General features: G+C 46.5%; 1 protein-coding gene across 1 annotated transcript in view; it reads right to left on the bottom strand.

The window, feature by feature from the left end:
* The window catches only part of SYT12 (synaptotagmin 12), a 79,928-nt gene that overhangs the window by 25,972 nt on the left and 34,933 nt on the right, over nucleotides 1-19,023 (bottom strand). Inside the window, exon 4 of the mRNA XM_040409947.1 lies at nucleotides 17,203-17,418. Coding sequence (XP_040265881.1) covers nucleotides 17,203-17,418 — 216 coding nt within the window. The remainder of the gene's footprint in view (nucleotides 1-17,202; nucleotides 17,419-19,023) is intronic.

Below are 19,023 nucleotides of genomic sequence, written 5' to 3'. Positions count from 1 at the left end.
AGAAATATTTAGATGTTCTTCAATTATTCACTATTGCAAATTGCAGTCAGAAGTTTATTCAAAGCCTTTGTCCAAAGAAGTGTGTTTGTCTCCAGACTCACTCTATCCAGTCAGTGCTGCCATTTTCAGACTGTGCAGGTACACACCAACAACTGGTTACCTCCCCCCTGTACCCTTACTGCAGACTGCTAGCAATTCATTCATAACATCTGGTAGAAATAATAAAGGAATGGTACAACATAAAGTCATAAGAATAGATTCTCCAGAATTGTTATTACATGGGGGAATGCATGAAGCTATTAAAACAGGCATGTCAGGAGTGGTGAAAGGCCCTCTTTAAACAGAATTCATTGTCTGCGAGACAAAATTGCTGATTTCCTTAACAGTTTTGGTGGAGAATGCGGGCATGTCCAGCAGCTTCTGGCCCCAGTGCAAGTGACCCGGATGGGAGTGTACCAGTCTCTTCTCTGTTTCTCCTCTATGGGTCTTGCTTCGGAGAACTTAGCCTACCAGTTAGCCGACACTGCCGATCTCTCTCCCATGGTTGACTCTGTCTTTACTTATGATTGTGAGCTTTTATTGTCAGTGCACTGTCTTATCATGTCTAACCGCGCTGGCCTATGCACGCTCCCACAGTCCCACCATTCACAAGAGAGGCCGGCACTTTTTCCTATAGTCTGCACGACCACTAGTGATGGATTGCAGGGTGGTTGTAAACCCTGAAAACGAGCAGTGTATAATGTGATTCAATGCAGCAAAGGAGGCTACCCCTTTAAAAGCCCTTTCTTTCCGGCAAAAGATCAGACTTTTCCCATTAATCTTCTATGACAGCCTCTGTGCATGTTTTCATTTATTTATTTCTATCTTTTTCACTCTCTCTCTTTTACTATCCTTGTAAATCTCTTCTGTTAAGGAGATCCAGCTGCCAAATCCATTGCAAATGCGGTTGTGGGCCGAAAAAAAACAAACCTTTATGTGCAATGGTTTTTGTCTGTCCAAAACCTGGCATTTATGCCGGAAAGAGGCCGGATCACTACCGGACCTCATTGCAGTCAATGGGGATCCAGCAGTGAAGTAGAGGATCTGTTAGGCTGCTCTGTGCTGGAATAGCCTGCCGGAGATGTAAACGAGGCCTTATACTTAATAACCCCCTGCTTAAAACTTCATTTTCTGTGAGTCAAGAGACTTAAAGGGGTTGTGTCACTTCAGCAAGTGACATTTATCATGTAGAGAAAGTTTATGCAAGACACTTACTAATGTATTGTGACTGTCCATATTGCCTCCTTTTCTGGCTGGATTCATTTTTCCATCACATTATACACTGATGGTTTCCATGAGCGGTGGTCGTGCTTGCACACTATAGGAAAAAGTGACGGCCTCTCTAGTGGCCGGGAGCGCACGTAGGCTATTGTCTTTTACTATAGTGTGCAAGCACGACCTCCGCTAATGGATTGCAGGGTGGTCATAACCGTGGAAACGAGCAGTGTATAATGTGATGGAAAAATGAATCCAGGAGGCAATATGGACAATCATAATTAGGATGGCCAGACGCCCAGTTTTAGGCTGGACAGTCAGGTTTTTAGACTCCTGGTCCTCCATCCGGCGCAAGGCCAGGACGGACAGCCAGAAGTCCTCCTTTTCTGTGGCTATCGGCGGGTACAGCTCAGGAATGGTCACTTTAATTCTCCCCAACCAATCCGGATCACACTCACACATCTTGCAGTTGATGGAGATTTGAGGGATGCACATCCAGGGCACGAAGCTCCCATTCCACCACATCCCAAAGATGCTCTATTGGGTTGAGATCTGGTGACTGTGGGGGCCATTTTAGTACAGTGAACTCATTGTCATGTTTAAGAAACCAATTTGAAATGATTCGAGCTTTGTGACATGGTGCATTATCCTGCTGGAAGTAGCCATCAGAGGATGGAAACATGTTCTCATTCTGTTTACGCCAAATTCGGACTCTACCATTTGAATGTCTCAACAGAAATCGAGACTCATCAGACCAGGACAAATTTTTCCAGTCTTCAACAGTCCAATTTTGGTGAGCTCGTGCAAATTGTAGCCTCTTTTTCCTATTTGTAGTGGAGATGAGTGGTACCCGGTGGGGTCTTCTGCTGTTGTAGCCCATCCGCCTCAAGGTTGTGCGTGTTGTGGCTTCACAAATGCTTTGCCGCATACCATTGTAACGAGTGGTTATTTCAGTCAACGTTGCTCTTCTATCAGCTTGAATCAGTCGGCCCATTCTCCTCTGACCTCTAGCATCCACAAGGCATTTTTGCCCAGAGGACTGCCGCATACTGGATGTTTTTCCCTTTTCACACCATTCTTTGTAAACCCTAGAAATGGTTGTGCGTGAAAATCCCAGTAACTGAGCAGATTGTGAAATACTCAGACCGGCCCGTCTGGCACCAACAACCATGCCAGGCTCAAAATTGCTTAAATCACCTTTCTTTCCGATTCTGACATTCAGTTTGGAGTTCAGGAGATTGTCTTGACCAGGAACACCCCCCTAAATGCATTGAAGCAACTGCCATGTGATTGGTTGACTAGATAATTTCATTTGTACTCGGCTCGGCTATCAGAAACGTATCGAGAGCATGATGACAATACATATCTATCACTAACAAGCAGTAGAATTGTGCCGTAACTGCTGTAGGAAGAGAAACCTAAAGAGGGCCTCTCTTATACTGACCATCCGTAAAGTGGGAGGGAGGGAGGGTAAGCATTCGCCGTCGAGAACCCTACTAGGGGGAGGGGGGTTTATATCGGGTAACCAGCCTCCCCTCCCACAAATACGGCAAACACGTTTGCCTACCACTTGTACTCGGCTCGGCTATCAGAAACGTATCGAGAGCATGATGACAATACATATCTATCACTAACAAGCAGTAGAATTGTGCCGTAACTGCTGTAGGAAGAGAAACCTAAAGAGGGCCAAAAAGAGAAACCAAAGCTAATCGATGTACAGTAAATTTATTACCTTACATTAACAGTTTCTGAAACGCCATAGACAGTTCATTATGCATATTAGGAATGTAACGCCCATAACATGACGACTTCCACCTGCCTAGTCTTTTAATCACATGAACCGGAATCCCGTTACTAGATGCAGCGGATGCTGCGCCCATCCTAAAAGAATGACCTGTAATAGACCTTGGATTAACCCCGGCATTGACTAATGACATGCGTATATACTTGAGAAATACCGATAAGCTAAGGGGTTTCTGGGCTATTGTGAATAATGCGGATTCATCTGGTCTGTCTGAGATAAACGTTAACCATTCCTGAATGGTACTGACAGGACACCACTTATTGTTGGTAGGAAAATATCTGACCTCTATCACTTCCCCTGGTGATGCGGTTTTGGAGTGAGGTAACTTTAGTACATAACTATCGCCATCCCGACTGAAGTGCTTCTTCCTTAAGTATGTGGAAGAGGCCGCACCACACGTAAATTCCCCTGGCCTGAGGAACCCAAAGAAACCCACGTATAATGCGGCTTTGATGGCAAGGCTGATATCATACCCGAAGGGTTTTTTATCCAGAGAATCAGAAAGCAACTTAAAGGTCTGGCCTGATAGAGGTTGCCGGGTAACATGAGTTTTAACTGACTCTTTCTGAATACCCCTCAGAACTGCTCTAATGGGGTGGGCTGAGAAAAGTGACGGCTCCTCGGGGCGGAGTAAATGGAAAAAATGCTGAATTCCCGCCAGATATATTTTAATGGTGCTATAAGCTAATTTTAGCTGAGAGTGGCAAAACCCAATAAATGCCATTATATAGGAAATATGCCCCATACCCTCCGCTGGGTAAGATTCACTGAACTTCGTAAACCATGCCCATGCTGTGTTGTAGAGTCTGATCGTATTACTCGATAATGATTGGCGCATGAGCCTGCGCGCTGTTTCGAGATGGAGCTCTAATCCATCCTCAGATCTGCGTATCGCGGTATAACTGACGGTACTGGGTCTGCTTCTGGGAAAACCTGGAAGAAAAGAGGGAAATTGAAGCGGGACAACGCATCTGCTGCCGTGTTTTCAAGACCACTAATATGGGAGCACACAAAATTAAACTGATGTTGTAGGGATAACCACACCAGCCTCCGCACAAAGGACATAATTTCTAATGCCGCGGATCTACCACTAGCTAAAATCTCGACCACTACTGCGCTGTCTGTCAAGAACAAGACTGTCTTGTTTGTCCATTCCGCACCCCAGACCTGTGCAGCTGCCGCTATAGGATAAAGCTCCAAGAGAGGGGAAGACCGCATACTTACGGGGAAATTACCAATCTCTGGAGGCCAACGACCCGCCATCCAATGTGAACCATAGATAGCCGCAAACCCTGCAGTGGCAGCTGCATCAGAGTATACCACTGGCGATTGATTAGATGCTACTGGGAAAAATAACGAGACCCCATTCCATTGAGACAGGAATTTGTCCCACATGCTTAAGTCTGCCCTGGCCTGCTGATCTAGACGAATCGGACTGTCCTGCTCCGGTGCCAAGGAGAGTAGTCTCAACAATCTAGATATAAATGATCTACCCTGTGGGATTATCCGAATAGCGAAATTGAGAACCCCCAGGAGAGACTGCAATTCTGTTTTGGAGATTACTGTAGCCTTAGTAACGTTAGATACCGCCTCCTTGACTCTAACTAGTTTATCAGCTGGTAAACTAGCCTCCATTCTTTGTGTATCCAACTGTATACCTAAAAAGGTAATTCTAGTGCTGGGCCCTTCCACTTTACTGGCTGCCACGGGGACATTGAGGTCCTCAAAGACTGACTGCAGAACATGTAAATCTTGCGGAACCTGCCACGATGGCTCGATTAGCAAGAAATCGTCCAGATAATGTATGACGTGATTAACCCTAAATTTGTCTGTCAGCACCCAGTGTAAAGCCTTCGCAAATTGGTCAAACAACCAGGGGCTAGATTTGGAGCCAAACGTAAGTTTGTTGGAAAAATAATATGAATCTTGCCACTTGATACCGTGCCAACACCAAAGCTGTGGTTGCAAAGGGAGTAATTTAAAGGCGTCAGTAATATCCGCTTTCGATAGCCACGTATTGTATCCTAACGACAATATTACCTGAATAGCCTCGTCTATTGAGGAATATTTCATGGAGAATTCTTCTGATGGTATTAGAGAATTTAAACTGGGAGTGGATGATGAATGAGGCGCTGACAAGTCGTAAATAAGCCTTTTTTTATTAGGATTGAATTTCCCGGTCACAACCCCCACCGGGTTGACGCGCCAGCAATCAAATGGTGACTGACTAAGAGGCCCGATCAAATAACCTTTGTCGAGTTCCTGCTGGATTAAATCTGACACAACTGATGGATTCCTATCCGCCGAACGTAGATTACTACACTCGTAAGGGACCTGCGGGAGTGCCATGAACCCTGTATGAAACCCGTTAGCTAAACCCTCTAGGACGAACTGTACCCAACCTGCCTCTGGGTGATCCGCCAGCAATAGCTTCAATAGATCTATATTTACCACGCCTAGTCATGTGGTCTTGACATCTCTCTGTGGACAGGCCGCCCTTGGGTGGGCCCTAAAGCAAATAGAGCATAAGTGTAGTAACCTGCATTGACTATAATGACAATTCGCAAAGTTAAAATTATTGCAAAGTTGTGACCTGCCTAGGAATCTGATAGGTCGACCTAATTTATCCATGCCTGTTGCCATTTTACTGGTGGAAGGGAACTGGAAACTCTTCACCTGCTGAGATTCTACCAACCCATTGCTGCTAGTGCACCATGCTGTCGTATGAGAATAGGAATTGCATAACGAACAAGCCGGGGCCTTCAAGCCTGCAAAGTGTCGGCAGAATAATTCGGTGTCCATTTTTGACCAGTCGATCCTCTGATTAAACTGGGACAAAGCCGCTGCTGCTTTTGCAGAGAAGGACCTGTGATACTCATAAAACGCTGTACCCCCATACTTATACCCAAGTTCTACAACTTTATAGAGATACAAATCTAGTTCTTCCCTTCTCTGAGGACTGACTGAACAAATAACGTCTCGCCAAAGACTAAACGCTAATACAAATTCAGGAATGGTAAGCTTCCTATTAAGCCTAACATCTTTTGATTTTAAGACCACTGACACTTCTCCGCAAGCGATTGTTTTGTTGTCAGGTGTTTCATGAGTGGCGATAAGGAGTGTAGCTAGGTTGACATCCTTACCCTCTACAATGTCCTGCCGAATATTGCTAGGGACGAAATGCGAGGGCGCGATATCAGGAAAACTAATAGGAGCTGTTTGGGGTTCCTGTTGTATTCCCTGAGTGGCCGGGCGACTGGCCCCTGCCGCAGAACCTGAGATGACCTTATTCTCAACAGATTCCAATCTACTTTGCACATCAGACAGTGAGGTAGCCATTGAATTGATCAAAGTGTGCAGTTGTGACAGGGACGTCTGAATTGTGTTCATAGAGACCACGTCCTGACTTGACCCTGCAGACTCTGACTGTAATAGTCTATATAGTTCAGCCTTCCTGGCTGCGGTGGAAAATGGGACCCCTCTTCTCGTTAATTCTGCCATCAGTTTAGGCACGGTCCATGACCTGTAGGTAGGTCCTCCACTCTCAGACTGTAGATCAATGCTCCCATGACAGCTAGGAGTCTCCCCAATTTCCGAGATATTAGACATCTTGCACTAGAATAGTAAAAGAGAACTTTGAGCATAGAACTTGTAATCTCACTATGAAAAGGCCCATCACCAAACCCCTGCCACCCACCTGAAAGGTGCAGAATTATCAACAGAACTCTGTATAAAGGAACCACTCCCCTGCAGATAAGATGAAATAATTATAGCCCCAGCTAGTGCTCTTAAACCCAACACTGTGCCTGACCCATGAACCGCAATCGTGCAATGACTGGAACCACAATGTGATATGTGAGGCCCCCATGCGTAGTGCCTGAAGTCGTGTCAGGACTTACTGAGTCTGAAGACGTGACAGACTATATGAGACCCTGAAGTCGTGTCAGGACTTACTGAGTCTGAGGACGTGCCAGACTATACGTGACGCCTGAAGCCGTGACAGGACTTATATGTCTGAAGACGTGCCAGACCGAACCCACTGCCTGAAGTCGTGACAGGTCTTAATAGCTGCAGACGTGGCAGCACGTACACTTGCCTGAAGGCGTGACAGGACTTACATTGAGTCTGTAGACGTGACAGACTTCTCGCTTGAAAAATCGAATTTTAAAGATGCGCAGGTCTTTATGCTGTATCTGAACGTATGCTGAAATAACAATGTATATATTTTTTAAATACACACTCCTCCTTTCCCCCTTGACTGTATTCCTCCCCTTCCCCTTCTTTTTTTTTTTTTTTTTATTATTACCTGCTATCAGGCTTCCAACGAAACAAAAATTGAAGTGACGAGCCGTATACTCCTACCAGTCGACAAGCTGTAACCTGCGAATGCATCATATTATAGACTTAAGCTACCAGCGTAGCCACTAACCTAACTGTATATCTAACTGAATAATCCTCACTATGTACCTATCTCTCCCCCCCCCATTTTTTTTTTTTTTTTTATATATCTCCCCTCCCCTCTATGATATAACTTTATTTGTAATCTACTTTAAATCACTTCCCTGTCTCTATTTTTTTTTTTTTCCACCCCTGCTTGCGCCACCTAAAACCTAATACAATCTATCCTATAGTATATATTTTTAGCCCATATATTCCCCCCCACTTCCCTGCCCCCCCCTCTCTTTTTTCTTTTTTTTTTTTTTATATGTCCTCTGCCGCATCTCCCGTATTACTACGACCTCACTTCAATTTCTCACAAGCATATTGCCATGCTGCCCCTTACACCAGAGGCCAGTATAAAGCATACACCGACCTGAGCGCCAGTGTCGAGCTGAGAGAACGCCGCGGCACCCGATACACGCCCCCTTGCCGCGGCGCTAATGCCGACATCAAACCCCTGCATGATCAGGCTTGCCTGCGATCCCCCTCGCCCCCAACTACCCGCGCCAGGTTAGCGTCCGGAGTTTTTTCCCTCCCCTCCCCAACCCAGCCCCGATCCTACCACAATCTTCTGCACGCTGCTTGCTGCAAAGAACGCGAACCTCGTCTGGCCGTGAAACCGGAAGTGCCTCTCAGCTGAGTAGCGCTGCTCTAAGCATTCGCCGTCGAGAACCCTACTAGGGGGAGGGGGGTTTATATCGGTAACCAGCCTCCCCTCCCACAAATACGGCAAACACGTTTGCCTACCACTAATGAAAAATAGAACAGGTGTTCCTAATAATTCTTTAGGTGAGTGTATATGAGCTGGTATAAGTTATTTATTATACATATTCTGGTATATAATATTAAATACCACAAGATGTATAACTTGTACCAGCCGTACATATATTATATACAGGGGATACCCAAGTTATACCAGCATGCTCCATATCACTATATACAAGAAGATATATATTTTACCAGCTGTACATATATAATTATATACAGGAGATATGCAGGTTATACCAGCATGGTCCATATCACTATAGTAAACACAAGAAGATGCATCTTCTTGTATACAGTGATGGACCATGCTGGTATAACCTGCATATCTCCTATATATAATTATATATGTATGCTGGTATAAGTTATACATCTTCTTGTATATAGTGATATGGACCATGCTGAAATAACCTGGGCATCTCCTGTACATAATTATATATGTACAGCTGGTAAAAGATATATCTTCTTGTATATAGTGATATGGACCATGCTGGTATAACCTGGGCATCTCCTGAATATAATTATATATGTACATATTGTACATATATGGTATAAGTTATACATCTTCTGGTATATTATATACTAGCATGTTCCATATCACTATATACAAGAAGATGTATAACTTATGCCAGCTGTACATACATTATTATATGCAGTGGACGCCTAGGTTATAGCAGCTATACATATATAATTATATACAGCCTCAGCTCCTCTCTTACATTGCAGCCACAGAGACGTCGCAGAAGGCCCTACATTCTAGTTGGCCAATCACAGAGCCAGCCGAGATCCTGCTTGTCCTCTCTTAATTGCCAAACATATCCCCTGCTCCTCAGCCAGGGCAGTGCTACTTGGTGTATCACAGGACAGCCATTGCTAAGTATACAACGAGTTTGAAGTTCCAATCATGCTCTGGCTACGAAGTGCACTCCATAGGCAGCTGTAAGTATAGAAGGCAGAAAATGTATGGACAGCATCTTACACTGCTGGTACTGTATTACAGTGGCGTGCCCAGGGTGATTGGCACCCGGGGCAGGTCCTTTCTCTGGTGCCCCCACCCCCAATACTTGACCACATACCTCTTACATCCGGGGACATCTCCTGTCATGTAGACCTTCTCTTTCCTCTTCTCCTCCGTTAGACCGCCATGACAAATTATTTCAGCCACATCTCGTCTCTACAGAGTTTGTAACACAGACACGTTAGATTTCAAAATTTTTCCATCAACCCCCCCATCCTGATGTCCCCACAGTTTCATCCTGCTGCCACCCCCAATACTGTGGCCGTTGTGTCCCCCAATGCCCCAGGTACTATACTGCTGAAAAAATAGTGACCCTAATAGACATAATTGGGGTATTTTATCAAACTGGAGTAAAGTAAAACTGGATTTTCAAAAGAGCTGTCAAATATGAAAGGTGGAATCTGATTGGCTGCAAAGAGGCAACTAAGCTAGTTCTACTTTACACCAGTTTGATAAATTACCCCAAATGTCCCTGTAGTGTCCGCAGCAGTTATAATGTCCCCTAGAGTGCCCCCAGTAATAATAACACCCTATATTGTGCTCCAGGCAATAATCCCTGTATAGTGCCCCCAGAAATAATAGAATGGCCCCTATAGTGCCTCCCCAATAGCAAAGCCCCCCATGCTGCCCCCATATAGCAATTTCTCCCACACTGCCCCCACGCAGTAATTTCCCCCACTCTGCCCCATACAGTAATATGCCCCACACTGCCTCCAGACAGTAATTTGCCCCACACTGACCCCCACACAGTAGTGTCCCCCACACTGCCCCCATACTGTAGTTTCCCCCACACAGTAATTTTCCCCACACTGCCCCATATAGTAATTTTCCCCACACAGTAATTTTCCCCACACTGCCCCCATACAGTAGTTTCCCTCACACTGCCCCCCACAGTAATTTCCCCCACACTGCCCCCACACAGTAATTTCCCCCACACTGCCCCCACACAGTAATTTCCCCCACACTGCCCCCACACAGTAATTTCCCCCACACTGCCCCCATACAGTAGTTTCCCTCACACTGCCCCCCACAGTAATTTCCCCCACACTGCCCCCACACAGTAGTGTCCCCCACACAGTAATTTCCCCCACACAGTAGATTCCCCCACACTGCCTCCACACAGTAGATTCCCCCACACTGCCTCCACACAGTAATTTGCCCCACACTGCCCCCCTACAGTAGTTTTCCCCACACTTCCCTACACAGTAGTGTCCCCCACACAGTAATTTCCCCCACACAGTAGTTTCCCCCAAACTGCCCCCATACTGTAGTTTTCCCCACACTGCCCCCATACTGTAGTTTCCCCCTACACAGTAGTTTCCCCCACACTGCCCCCATACTGTAGTTTCCCCCACACAGTAGTTTCCACCACATTGCCCCCACACTGCCCCCACACAGTAGTGTCCCCCACACAGTAGTGTCCCCCACACAGTAATTTTCCCCAAACTGCCCCCCCCACAGTAATTTCCCCCACACTGCCCCATACAGTAATTTGCTCCACACAGTAATTTTCCCCCACTGCCCCCACACAGTAATTTGCCCCACACTGCACTGTATGGGGGCAGTGTGGGAAAAATTACTGTGTGGGGGCAGTGTGGGGCAAATTACTGTGGGGGGCAGTGTGAGGGAAACTACTGTATGGGGGCAGTGTGGGAAAAATTTGTTTCCCTCACACAGCCCCCCGCAGTAATTTCCCCCACACTGCCCCCATACAGTAATTTTCCCCCACACTGCCCCCACACAGTAGTGTCCCCACACAGTAATTTCCCCCACACTGCCCCCACACAGTAGTTTCCCCCACACAGTAGTGTCCCCACACAGTAGTTCCCCCACACTGCCCCCACACAGTAGTTTCCCCCACACAGTAGTTTCCCCCACACTGCCCCCACACAGTAATTTTCAACACACTGCCCCCATACAGTAGTTTCCCTCACACTGTCCCCACAGTAATTTCCCCCACACTGCCCCATACAGTAGTTTCCCCCACACTGCCCCATACAGTAGTTTCCCCCACACTGCCCCCACCCAGTAGTTTCCCCCACACAGTAGTTTCTCCACATTGCTCCCACACAGTACTGTCCCCCACACTGCCCCCATACAGTTTTTTCCCTCACACTGTCCCCACAGTAATTTCCCCCACACTGCCCCATACAGTAGTTTCCCCCATACTGCCCCATACAGTAGTTTCCCCCACACAGTAGTTTCTCCACATTGCTCCCACACAGTACTGTCCCCCACACTGCCCCCATACAGTAGTTTCCCTCACACTGTCCCCACAGTAATTTCCCCCACACTGCCCCATACAGTAGTTTCCCCCATACTGCCCCACCCAGTAGTTTCCCCCACACAGTAGTTTCTCCACATTGCTCCCACACAGTACTGTCCCCCACACTGCCCCCATACAGTAGTTTCCCTCACACTGTCCCCACAGTAATTTCCCCCACACTGCCCCATACAGTAGTTTCCCCCACACTGCCACCACCCAGTAGTTTCCCCCACACAGTAGTTTCTCCACATTGCTCCCACACAGTACTGTCCCCCACACTGCCCCCATACAGTAGTTTCCCCCACCACTGCCCCCACACAGTAGTTTCCCCGACACAGTAGTTTCTCCACACTGCCCCCATACTGTAGTTCCCCCCATACTGTAGTTTCCCCCACACAGTAGTTTCCCCCCACATTGCCCCCACACAGTAGTGTCCCCCACACAGTAATTTCCCCCACACTGCCCCATACTGTAGTTTCCCCCCACATTGCCCCCACACAGTAGTGTCCCCCACACAGTAATTTCCCCCACACTGCCCCATACTGTAGTTTCCCCCACACAGTAATTGCCCCCACACAGTAGTGTCCCCCACGCAGTAGTGTCCCCCACGCAGTAGTGTCCCCCACGCAGTAGTGTCCCCCACATTGCGCATATAGTAATTTGCCCCCCACATAGTAATCCCTCCTATAATTATTGCCCCCACATGGTAATCCCTCCCATAATAATTTGCCCCCACACAGTATCCCACTATATTTTCCCCCACATGTCCTCCTGTGTGCACCCACCTATCAACCAAAGTTGGCACATAAAATAAAATAAAGCTAAAAGCTAAATACTCACCTGCGCTTGCTCGCAGAATCGCGACGCAGGCGCGCGTGATGACGTCATCACGTGCCTGCAACGAGATTTCACTAATGCATAGGCCTCAGGCCTGAAGCCTATGGCGGTAATCGGCGGCGGGGCTGCTGTTTCAAGGAAGGCCTTCTTAACAATTAAGTGGGAAAAAAAGCTATGTTATCAGTGCCTGATTGGCGGGGGTGGCAAAAATCACAATAAATATCTTTTCCTTCATTGTTTCAACAGCATTACAAGTAGGGGTTAGCCACAGAAGGTCCGTTCTTCAGATACGTAGATTCTGCTACATACAACAATGCCAAAAAGAAAAACTAGTTCCAGCTCTGAGTGGTCAGCACAGCATCCTTACATTTCAAATAGCGGGAAAGATGAATTTCATGCCTTCTGTACAGTGTGCAGATGTGATGTAGACATAAGCAGCAAAGGAAATGGAGCTATAGAACAGCATGCTGATACAAGATGTGCTGAGGGCCGGTGCATCCTCCCCAGCATCATTTTTTTTACTAATACCCAGTCACCTCTGAATGACCAGGGGCGTAACTGCCATATAGTTGTAGACCAGGCGACTGCAATGGGGCCCAAGGCAAGAGGGGGCCCAGTCTTAGTTGGGATTATGCCCTCTTCTACTGGAGGTGAAAATCAGGACTTTACCCTCTAAAGGAACAATTTTTAGCAAACAAGGCAGGAGAAAAATGCCCCAATGGTCATTGAAAAGGGTTTAGGCGGAAACCCTTTTGTCCTATGTGGGGGGCCTGGTTTGATCCTTGCTATGGGGCCCTTACTTCTCTATGTACGCCACTGTGAATGACAAAATATGTGCTGCAGAACTTTGCAAAGTGTATCATGCAGTGAAGCACCACCACTCTTACAGAAGTGTGGACTGTGGCATTAAAGGGAACCTGTCACCGGGATTTTGTGTATAGAGCGGAGGACATGGGTTGCTAGATGGCCGCTAGCACATCCGCAATACCCAGTCCCCATAGCTCTGTGTGCTTTTATTGTGTAAAAAAAACGATTTGATACATATGCAAATGAACCTTAGAGGAGTCCTGTCTCTGAGATGAGTCCAGCGTGAAGGAGCCCAGCACCGCCCCGCATCCTCAGAATCTCCTGCTTGCTCCCAGACGTCAGAAAGCTAGAGCGCCGTAATCTCGAGATGCGCGAGCTAGCACATGGGCAGTGTCGTCATAGTGTTCCTTCCCTGTGCTGGCATCAACCTCAGGGAACGACCTGCGTATGCACTAGCTCACACATCACGAGATTACGGCGCTCTAGCTTTCTGACGTCGGGGAGATTCTGAGGATGCGGGGCGGTGCTGGGCTCCTTCACACTGGACTCCTCTCAGGGAAAGGACTCATCTCAGGTTAATTTGCATATGTATCAAATAGTTTTTTTTACACAATAAAAGCACACAGAGCTATGGGGACTGGATATTGCGGATGTGCTAGCGGCCATCTAGCAACCCATGTCCTCAGCTCTATACACAAAATCCCGGTGACAGGTTCCCTTTAAAGTTGATAGAGAGATTTACAATGACTTCTCTATTGCTAAGGCCTCATGCACACGACCGTTGTTGTGTTCCGTTCCGCAAAATGGGGTTCCGTGATCCGTTTCCATTTCTGTTTCCGTGTGTCTCCCTTTATTTTTGGAGGATCACCAGACATGAAGGAAAGTAAAAAAAAAAAATCTAAGACAGATTTGCCATGCAAATGATAGGAAAAAAACGGACGCGGATGACAATCTTGTGTGCCTCCATGTTTTTTAGCGGTCCCATTGACTTGAATGGGTCCGCGAACCGTTTTCCGAAGAAAAAACAAGACAGGCTATATTTTTTTGACGGACTGGAACCACGGACGCGGATGACGAACGGCGCATTAGCCGAGTTTTCAACGGACCCATTGAAAGTCAATGGGTCCGCAGAAAATCACGAAACACGGAACAACGGACACGGACTAAAACAACGGTCGTGTGCATGAGGCCTAAAAGTGTGACCTGTGGGAAAACCAAAGCAAAATCTCTATGTGAAAATGTGCTAGCTCCATATTCTGCACAGAGGCACATAGACTACATTAAAGAACACAACCTGGCATATTCATTGGCAACAGATGCTTGAGAAAGGGGTGCAACTAGGGTGGCCACTGGCTTCACCCTAGAAAGCCGGACCGGCCCAAACCACACCCACAACGACCCAAACCACTCCCACAATGACCCAAACCACGCCTCCAAACCGCAAAGCCATGCCCCCGTGCCAGTTAAGCCACGCCCCCACCATCGGCTGGGGAAAAAACACGGGGGAGGAGAGGGAAGAACTTTGTGAATGGAAGGTGAGCGGGGGCAGCCGGGGTGCTTCTCTTCCCCTCAGTCATCCACAGGGAGCCATATCTGCGGCTCTAGTGACTGACTGGGGGTGAAAGAAGCCTCGGTCAGTTGCTGCAGCTCACACAGCACAATGCTGCTGTCTGAGACGTGAGCTACTGAAAAGGAGGACATCCCTGTGTCCGTCGAGGCACTGCGTCGGACGGAGGACAGGGAGCCTGAAAACCGGACTGTCCGGCCTAAAACCGGACGTCTGGCCACCCTGGGTGCAACATCTGCTGCTTGATTTTTACAGCGATAGTAATGAAACTTCGGAAGCTATAACCAACCAACTCCTCTCCAAGCTAGATCAGGCTGGTCTAGATTTGACCAAAATGTCGGCTTACACAGCAGGCAATGCCAGTGTCAACTATGAAAAGCACAACAGTGTGTTTCAGAAACTGAAACGGTCTCGTAAGGGCGTTGTTGCAGCAAACTGTCTTGCTCACAAAGTCCACAATATATCCAAGTATGCTGCAGGAAAATTGGATTTTGATGATGTTGAAAATGTTGTGCTCAAGGTGTATAGCCATTTCAGTATCTCAGCTAGTAGAACTGAGGGAATTCAGTGAATTTCTTGAAGTTGATTAATTCAATCTTTTGCGTCATGTATGTTGTGACAAGGTGGTTGTCACTACTTCCATCTATTGACCGGATTCTTCTGAACTGGAAACCCCAGACAAGTTATTTCCAGAGTTTAGATGAGGAGGAATGCCCTAAAGTTCTGCAGACGTTCTTTGGAGAAAACACCTGTGATGTGTCAGAGGCTTATTTATTTTCTATTTCTTCTCAGCCATGCCCTGAAATTATTCTCTGACTGCACTGAAGCTCTGGAGGCCAAATCCTTCGGTATCACCTCAGCGTACAAGCTGATGACAGATCTGAATGGCAAACTTGAGAGAAGACTTAGAGAAGGCATTGCTGTGAACTCCAGGTTGAAACAGCTTACTCCAGATCTAGCTAGAAAATGTGACGCCGATTTTTGTTCTTTTCTACAAAATGGCAAAGAAATACTTAAATGACAGATATGATTTCTCCGAAAAGAGCTTTCATAGCCAAACATCTAAACTGAGTCTTGGAAGTCCGGCGCCATTTGGAGAATTCTCTGAAGCAGTCCAAGCCTGCTTTCTGCAAGGCATTGATATATACAGTGGGGCAAAAAAGTATTTAGTCAGCCACCAATTGTGCAAGTTCTCCCACTTAAAAAGATGAAAGAGGCTTGTAATTTTCATCATAGGCATACCTCAACTATGAGAGACATAGAGAAGAAAAAAATCTAGAAAATCACGTTGTCTGATTTTTTAAGAATTTATTTGCATGGTGTAGTATTGAACTATTGTGCGCCACTGTCCCCAGTACGATGTCCTCTTTTTCAGGGTGTGATATCCCTCTTTTTGGGGTTCTGCAAGTGGCCACCCTAATCACAATACATTAGTAAGTGCCTTGTATTGACTTTCTGTACATGATAAATGCCATTTACTGAAGTGGGACAACCCATTTAGGCCTCTTTCACACGGGCGAGTATTCCACGCGGATGCGATGCGTCAGTTGAACGCATTGCACCCGCACTGAATCCTGACCCATTCATTTGTATGGGGCTGTGCACACTTGTGCGTTGCGTGAAAATCGCAGCATGCTCCTCTTTGTGCGTTTTTCACGTAACGCAGGCCCCATAGAAATGAATGGGGTTGCGTGAAAATCGCAAGCATCCGCAAGCAAGTGCGGATGCGGTGCGATTTTCACGCACGGTTGCTAGGAGACGATCAGGATGGAGACCCGATCATTATTATTTTCCCTTATAACATGGTTATAAGGGAAAATAATAGCATTCTGAATACAGAATGCATAGTACAATAGCGCTAGAGGGGTTAAAAAAAAAATAAAACATTTTTTAACTCACCTTAATCCACTTGATCGCGCAGCCCGGCTTCTCTTCTGACTTCTTTGCTGTGTGCAGGAAAAGGACCTGTGGTGACGTCACTCCGGTCATCACATGATCCATCACCATGGTAAAAGATCATGTGACGGACCATGTGATGACCGGAGTGACATCACCACAGGTCATTTTCCTGCACACAGCAAAGAAGACAGAAGAGAAGCCGGGCTGCGCGATCAAGTGTATTAAGGTGAGTTAAAATTTATTTTTATTTTTTTAACCCCTCTAGCGCTATTCTGTATTCAGAATGCTATTATTTTCACTTATAACCATGTTATAAGGGAAAATAATACAATCTACAGAACAACGATCCCAAGCCCGAACTTCTGTGAAGAAGTTTGGGTTTTGGTACAAAACATGCCGATTTTTCTCACGCGAATGCAAAACGCATTACAATGTTTTGCACTCGCGCGGAAAAATCGTGCATGTTCCCGCAACGCACCCGCACCTTTTCCCACAACGCCCGTGTGAAAGAGGCCTTAAGTGCGATTTCCTTATCAAAGTAAACTAACCTTGTTGACGTCTTGGAGGTATATCCATGTATTGAAAGGCCTCACAGTCAGATCCAGGTCGGATAATTTCAGCTCTGCTACTCCCGTGCTGATATTTTTTTCATCCCCATCTATCGCAAATATAGAAAATCTCAGGCTATTCTCTTCCAGCGCCAGCGGATCGAGAGGAATGGAAAACCTCTCGTCGAATAAAACTGAATATGCATTTCTCTGTATCTGTCAAAACAAAAAAACGGCACACATATGTTAGAAGGGGACGCTTCATGGAAAATCTGCAGGAAGAAATGGAACATTCAGAAAAGGCTACATTGTTTCGAAACACACAAACTAAGTGACAGTTTACGAGGCTCCGCTTTTTCTTCATCAGACCAATGTACTGAGCCTGGAGGAAATGTGCACCTCTCAAGATGCAAATTAGCAAAGCATGGTCTCATAGGACACTGAACCAGCAGGGGGTTCCTGGGAGATTGAGCTCAGCAGACTTCAGATGAAGGAGAGAATGGACATTAAAGGAGATTTATTAAAATTGGTGCAAAGGAAAACTGGCTTAGTTGGCCATACAACCAGTGACGTACATAGAGAAATAAGGGCCCCATAGCAAGGATCAAACCAGGTCCCCTACACAGGACAGAAGGGTTTCTGCCTAAACCCTTTTCAATGACCCTTGGGCCATTTTTCCACTGCTTCATTTGCTAAAAGTTGTTCCTTTAGAGGGTAGAGTCCTGACCAAGTTTTCACTTCCAGAAGAAGAGGAGATAATCCCAACTAAGACTGGGTTCCCTCTTGCCCTGGGCCCTATGGCAGTAGCATGGTCTGCCGCTATGGTAGTTACTCCCCTGCATACAACCAATCATATTCCACCCAGAGGAAAGGATCAATCTGATTGGTTGATATGGACAACTAAGCCAGTTTGCTTTTGCACCAATTTTGATAAATCTCCTACAACTGTTAAAATAGGCAAATAATGTCACCTGTTTTAACAACAAGCACTACCAACATTTCAGGGATGAGGGTGTGTTGTGTTGAGCAATGCTGCCCACGTTGGGTGCTGCATGGTGGCTTCAGTGGTTTTATGGGGTTACTCAAGACTAAATCAGACCTGCTGATGTTGCTGACCCACGGTGAGAATGATACTCACCTGGTCCCCACTGCTGGGTCAGTCTGTGTGGCTCCCGAACCGGCAATTCTGCTCCCCTCCTACATCTGAAGGTCTGATTTATTCTTGGATAACCCATTAAAAGAGGTTCTTCAGAACCTCTTCAGATACTGATGACCTATTCTCAGGATAGGTTATCAATAACAGATCAGTGAGGGTCCGACACCCAGTTTCCACACCAATCAGTTGTTTCAGACTTCTGCGGTGCTGGAACCTAACAGTGTATGGATCGGAAGCAGAAGGCTCCATCCACTGTGTAGTTTCTGCAACTGCTGTACTGAAACTCAGCTCCAATTCACCGGCACGGCCACTACACAGTGTAGTGTATGGAGGTCTGCCTCAAAGCAGCTGATCGTGGGGATGATGGGTGTCAGACCCCCCCACGTTGTGATCCACCGGATAGGTCATCAATATCTGATGCCCGGAAAAGCCCTTTAACACTGCATCTGAATATGACCAGAAGAAAGATGTGTTTGGGTGGGTTACTGCCTAGTAGTCCACAGGTAATTCTCACCCCACAAAAAAAAATATATAGTTACTTGAGAATAGGGACAATTGCTGTACGTTGCTATCAAATATGTTGGCACTATATAGTCAATAGGAAATAAATACTGCTAATCATTTAGATTAGAAGGGAGGTGGCATTTTCCTGTTTCCTCACTGTA

This window comes from Bufo bufo, chromosome 10 (assembly GCF_905171765.1).
Source record: "Bufo bufo chromosome 10, aBufBuf1.1, whole genome shotgun sequence".
NCBI classification, from domain to species: Eukaryota; Metazoa; Chordata; class Amphibia; order Anura; family Bufonidae; genus Bufo; species Bufo bufo.
The sequence above is the reverse complement of the archived record's forward strand: the minus strand, read 5'-3'. Positions and strand labels throughout refer to the sequence as shown.